General features: G+C 42.2%; 1 protein-coding gene across 1 annotated transcript in view; it reads left to right on the top strand.

Moving 5' to 3' along the window:
• The window catches only part of Mterf3 (mitochondrial transcription termination factor 3), a 17,804-nt gene that overhangs the window by 2,227 nt on the left and 9,341 nt on the right, over positions 1 to 6,236 (top strand). Inside the window, exons 2-3 of the mRNA XM_028767621.1 lie at positions 447 to 781; positions 2,680 to 2,832. Coding sequence (XP_028623454.1) covers positions 466 to 781; positions 2,680 to 2,832 — 469 coding nt within the window. The 5' untranslated portion in view covers positions 447 to 465. The remainder of the gene's footprint in view (positions 1 to 446; positions 782 to 2,679; positions 2,833 to 6,236) is intronic.

Genomic DNA, 6,236 nt, shown 5'->3' with positions numbered 1-6,236 from the left:
TAGGTTTTTTGAGACAGGGTTTCTTTGTTTAGTCCTGGCTGTCCTAGAACTCACTCTGTAGACCAGGCTGGCCTTGAACTCAGAAGTCCACCTGCCTCTGCCTCCTAAGTGGTGGGATTAAAGGCAGATTAAAAGTTGATTTGGTTCTGTTGTAATTTGAGCATTTACAAGCATTTTTGGTTTAACATGATTCTTTGGTTTTAAGTTGGAAGGCATAACTTTATTTTTCCAGTTCAAAAGTTCCTGTTTTGTTTGGTAGCTGAGACTGCCTGTATTTTTGGCTTTTAATGTGTAAGAAATATTTGACTATCCCAGACATATTTATTTAAATCCTTTGTTTTTGGAAGTGATTTGTTGCCTATTTTTGGTTTTGCTGTTTGAATACTGTTTTAAATATGTGAGTTATTAATCTTTCTTCCTTTGATGGTTGTGTTTTTCCTTTGTAGACTAAATGTCAAGAAAAAAATGGCCCTGCTAGCCCAGCAGCCATCCAGATGGCTCTACTCAGTTAAATGCTTCATTAAAGCCACACAAGTCACAAAGCACTCTGCAAGACCAGGGACAACGCTGGTAGCCAGCTTCTCAGCTCGAGCTCTGGGGTCCTCTGACACTTGCTTTCTCCAGTGGGGAATTAAGACTTACAGGACTTTGTTCTCCTGGGACAGTTTCCAGTCTGCCAACACAAACAGGAGAAAGAGTTCTACCGAAAGCACTCAGCTTCCTTCCGTAAGTGAGCAGCAAGAGAAGACACCTAGTCTTGAATCGGAGCTGCCTCTAGAAGGTAATTCTGCACATTGAGAAAAGTCCCCTTTTCAGATAGTTTTGATCATGCTACATATTTAGACAATACCCAGTTCACATCCTGTTTTGTACCAGACAAAATAAGGAACAATGTTGGTTCTATTCATTTAGTTCTATTAAACTGTTATTTTAAGAAGTTCCTAGGTTTATTAATTTGTGTCGTACTATTTTATAGCTAAGTGTGTAAGATGGGTTTTTGCTTTCTAAATATTCTGTTCTATAGCTTCTTTTGAAAAGTGTGCTTTTGCCGTTAAGTAGAATTATTAGGGTTTACTTCTTGTATTTCTCTTTGCAGTATACAGTTTCAACATAGATACTTAGCTGTAATAATGACTAAGTGGGAACAGCTATGTCACACCTCAGATTCCCCTTGAATTGCTTTATAGTCAACCCTGCTCTTTCCAGGCCTCCTGCTATAGGAATCCATTGTTAGGCCCCATGTAGACTACTACTCCGTTAGTAGAACATGAACGGATGCTAAAAGGGGAGGTCGGGAAGAGAAACTGACTGTGAGTGGGAAAGGGATGGTTAATAGACTAACACCATAAAGGACCATAGCCTGGGTTCTTTAAAGTGACAATTTCAAATGTCTTCCATACCAAATTATGTTAAAACAACAGCAGGGAACTCCGTATCAGGGCAGGCTGGCAAAAGGTAGCAGATGGTAGGAACATAGAAATTCTCTTAAAAGAATAATCTGGGGATGATGGCATTGGATCAGAATAATAAATTCAGACTATCAAAACTTTGGAATATAGATTTGGGGTTTTTTTAAGGTCATTCTTTCAGCCAAGTTACAAACCATGGTAAACCATGTGTCTCACAGTGTGGTTGAAGAGCAGTGGATCTTGAATATTCTTACCTGTTGATGGAACATGAAAAGAAATAGTTTTGTGCCTTACCCAGGCAAGGTGATTCAAACTTGTAATCCCAGCATTTAGGAGCCTGAGGCAGGAGGATCGCTTGGGTTGTGTTCACTGTCTCAGAAACAGATTGAATACATCGAACCTTCTCAACAAGCTTCTTACCTTGGTCTCTCTGGAACTTTTAGATCTTAAGTCGTTTGTGGACCTTTGTGGTGTGGGAGTCAGCACTATTAGGCTGTGCTGGCTTCACACTTGGTGTATTCCTCCTATCTCAGCCTGCACAGTGGAATGCTGGGATTACAGATGTGGCCCATCATGCTAGGCTTTCACTTTCATAACCATCCTCTTCTGGAATAATCTCAGTATTTAAGCAATGAAAGACTTAGGTGGGCAGCTTGGAACAGACAACACCAGACCAAATGGTTCCAAAGGGAAGGGGGTTTATTCAGGGCAGAGGGCAAAGGTAGAGACAGAAACGGGAGAAGATGGTGGAGAAAGAGAAGAGAAGTGGAGGCCGGCCATGACCGAGTGTAGAGAGGGGGAGGGGAAGGGCGGAGGGGAGAGGGGACAGTGAACCTGCAGGCACGGGGTCAAGGGACCAAGAGAGCAAGAGAGTAAGAGAGAGGAGGAGGCAAGCAGCCCCTTTTATGGTGGGCAGGCCTACCTGGCTGTTGCCAGGTAACTGTGGGGAGGAGCATACCTGGGTGTTGCCAGATAACTGTGGAGGTAGAGTTTAGACAGAATACCAACACAAAGTAGGGAAGATAGAGTATTTATGGAAATAGATTTTGGATGTGAATGCAGGTGCCTATGAATCCCACAGGCTGGTATCAGAGGCCCTGGGATTGTAGTTACAGGATTGCGAACTGCCTGTTGTAGATGCTGTGATCCAAACTGTAAGAGCAGTACTTAACTGCTGAGTCATTGCTGCAGTCCCTTTATAGAAATAATTTTCTGCATGTACATGACACTGCTGACTCGATTCTCTCTTTCTTCATGACTCGCTGCAAAGAACTGGATGACTTGCCGCCATTGTCTCCGTTACAGCCAGTTTCAGAGGAGAAGGCTATTCAGATTGCTGCATACTCTCTGCTGCCCCTTTCCTCCTTCACACTTGCAGACTACGTAGACCATTCCCAGACTCTGCAGAAGTTAGTGCAGCTTGGTAAGTTTCTCACCTAGCAGGCAGCCCTATCACATGATGTGTTAGTCTGTTTACCCATGGTGCACTGCTCTGTTCGCCATGTTATATTCCTGACCTTCCTCCCGGAGCCCACTGTCCTCCTATGGATTATTCTCTTAGCCTGTACCATAACTTTAATATGCTGGCTAGTAGGTTATCCTTGAATCTAGGTAATTAAAGCAGCCAGAGACTGTGATTGCACACGTCCATTTGGTCCTGTCTGTAATGTGGCATTTTGTTGAACCTTTGTCTTTTTTGAGTCTGGTTTGGCACTTCTTCTTGATTTTCTCAGTAATGATCCTAGGGAATTGACAAGAATTCTATGGGTAAGACATTGAAGAAGCCACATAGTTTCCCACATAGAGCCATCCATAGTTTCCCATTTTTAGCTTGTGCCTCAGCTTGCACATCTTAATCTCTAGGGACTCTAGTTTGTGGGCCTTTGAGGTTATAATGGTTGTTTAATAGGTATTGAGTATTGTCTTAAGTTACGGTTTCTAGTGCTGTGATCAGGCATCATGATCATGAAAACTCTTATAAATGAGAACATAGTTAGGGCTGGCTTACAGTTCAGAGGTTTAGACCCTGCCTGGCAACATGCAGGCAGACATTGTACTAGAGAGAAGCTCAGAGTTCTACATCTGGAACTGCAGGCAGCAAGAAGAGAGTCACATTAGGCCTGGCTTGAGCATTTGAAACCTCAAAGCCAGCCTCCAGTGACACACTTCCTCCAACAAGTTCACACCTACCCCAACAAGGCCACACCTCCTAATAGTACCACTCTCTGTGGATCTGTGGGGGCCATTTTCAATCAGACCACCAAACTATTTCTTACTGAAAATACCTGGAGGAAGAGGTACTTGAGATTTAACACTTTGTTGTATTTTTTGGACTATGTGTGTAGACCTAAAAACCTACAAAATATCACATCTTGGTGTTGTCCAGTTGAGGTCTTATCTGTGGGCCTTTCAGTTTCTTTTTCCCTGATAAAAGTTTTTTGTTTTTATTTCTCATTCCCTGTATCTTGGAGAACTGGTTTTGTTTTGTTTATTTGTTTTTTGTTTTGTTTTGTTTTTAAATCAGAAAGAGAAAAGAATACCAGTGACATACATACCAGAGACCCTCAGGGGTTGTCCTTGGTTTATTGTTTCCTCCCTCTCACCTTAACTTCCATTTAGGACCTCCATATTCTGTCTCTCCAAGTTTGCGCTTAGCCTGTATTAACGTTACTTCTCATTTGTCACTGAACAACTGCAGGAACCTCCTACCTTGTTGAATGAGTTTGATTGTGTGTGTGTGTGTGTGTGTGTGTACATGTAGAAGGAAAATTTTTTTTTCATTTAATTTCTTGTATTTCTTGTGTTTCCTGTCAGGTTCTTTCCTTGTTCTGGACTTGCAGATAGGCTAAGCTGATTGGCCAGTGAATCCCAGGGATTTTTCTGTCTCTACCTACCTAGTACTGAGGTTACAACTGCACATCACCCACCGGGCTTTTTTTTTTTTTTTTAAAGTGTCTTCTGGGGATCAAACCAGGCCCTCGGGTTTACGAGGCAGGCACTATACATACATACATACATACATACATACATACATACTGAACTATATCTCCAGCCCCTAACTTGATAACTTCCTAGTCTTCAGCCATTGGCCCTGCAAAATATCTGTAGTGTTAGTGTTCTTTTTTTAATGCAAATTGGCTGCATTGGTTAACTGCTTAGTATCTTTAAAGCCTTTCAAGGCCTTTGAGTTCCTACTCACTACTTTCCTGCTCCTCTTATCAGTCTCCTGCCTTACCTGTTTCACTCCTTAGGTTGACCAACAGGTGGAGGACTTATTTCAAGTTCAGCAGCTTCTGAAATGTATTCTCTGGTCATACCATCTGAGTAACTCTCCTATGAGTTCCACTCTACCTGTTTTTATGCCTGTACTAATGACAGCATATGGTAATGTTTCATTCCTGTTTGTGACCTAGCTAGCCAGGTATTACCCAAATGTGTAAGAAGTGACCTATGTTCCCATGAAACTTCCTGTGAGGCTAGGCATGTAATCCTTGCATAGGAAGCCAGACATAGGCAGACATAGTACGTGTGAGATCAAGGCCAGCCTAGTCTACATAGTGAGTTCTTGGCTAATCAGGGTTACAAATACCTATTTGAGGATAACTAGAAGAAAATAGAAATAAAATGAGAAGTTCCCAGTGAGATGCAAGTAAAGGTTCTTTCACTAACCTAAGTGTTCATCAGTTAGTGATTAAAGGAAGTACAGTACACATACACACGGAGGGACCAGTCAACAGTAGTCGAGAATGAAGTGCTCTCATTTCCAACAGGATTTGGAGGACATGCATACAAAGGCATGTTTCATTAGTAGAAGTTGAATAAACCAACCTCACAAACAGCGGAGAATGGTGGTTGGGGTAGGGGTGGTGGCCATAGGGAGGTCTTGCTGGAAAGGTACAAAGTGTCCATTCTTAGTAAGTTCTGGAAATCTATGATACACTAAGATTGGGTTTCAAATACACATAGACACAAACACACATAATACATGGGGTGATATGTTAATTAGCTTTGTTTAATCGAGAAACAGTGCAGATATACGTAAAACATCTATTGAACCTCAGAATGGACACAGCTTAAGAGATGCTTTCTGTAATAAGGTCAGAGATGAGAGGTGACATGTGGTATCTGCCTCCAACAGCAGACTAAGTTACCTTTTCTTTCAGAATGCCTTCCCTACCCTAAGCAGGTACTTAATGTGATGAAGGATCAACATGGTCCTGAGCTATACTTATATAAATATATACTTATATTTATAGTATACTTAGAGCTTTGGGATATGTTCCAGCCATAACTAATAATTTTAATAGCATGCCTTAGAAAGTAACTGTAATGACATGACCTAGAAGATCCGTTATTGCTTGCCGTTGTTTTTGAGTAATCAAGCCTGGTCATCTTCTGTTTTGTTTTCCTGTTTTTTCTGCTTGTTCTAAATTCCAGGAGGCCAGTCCTGTGCATAGGGGCTGCTGTGTAGCTGGCTTCTAGGCAGTGTCTGCCAGGGCATTGTAAAGGCCAGAAGGGCCTGGCCAGGTCATTTCCCCCATTCTCGCTCTCTAGGTCCTTTAACATCTCACTCCATGGCAACAGATCTCTCTCCTGTGGCCCTTCACTAACAGCTTACAGCTCCCTCTGGGCTCTGGAGGAGGATTGGTCTACTTATGTCTGTTGCTGCCCGTGCCTTTGTGTTTCCGCTTAACTCCGCTCATGCCATTTTGTTACATTTCCTTCTGTTTGAGCTCTGTAGGGTAATATGCTTTCCAGACCCTGATGTCTGAGTATATGGAACAGTAAAAGATGCAGTGCCAGGATCTGTTAGAGCATCTCTTCTCC

The sequence above is a fragment of the Grammomys surdaster genome, unplaced genomic scaffold (genome assembly GCF_004785775.1).
Source record: "Grammomys surdaster isolate TR1022 unplaced genomic scaffold, NIH_TR_1.0 63, whole genome shotgun sequence".
Taxonomy (NCBI): domain Eukaryota; kingdom Metazoa; phylum Chordata; class Mammalia; order Rodentia; family Muridae; genus Grammomys; species Grammomys surdaster.
The sequence above is the reverse complement of the archived record's forward strand: the minus strand, read 5'-3'. Positions and strand labels throughout refer to the sequence as shown.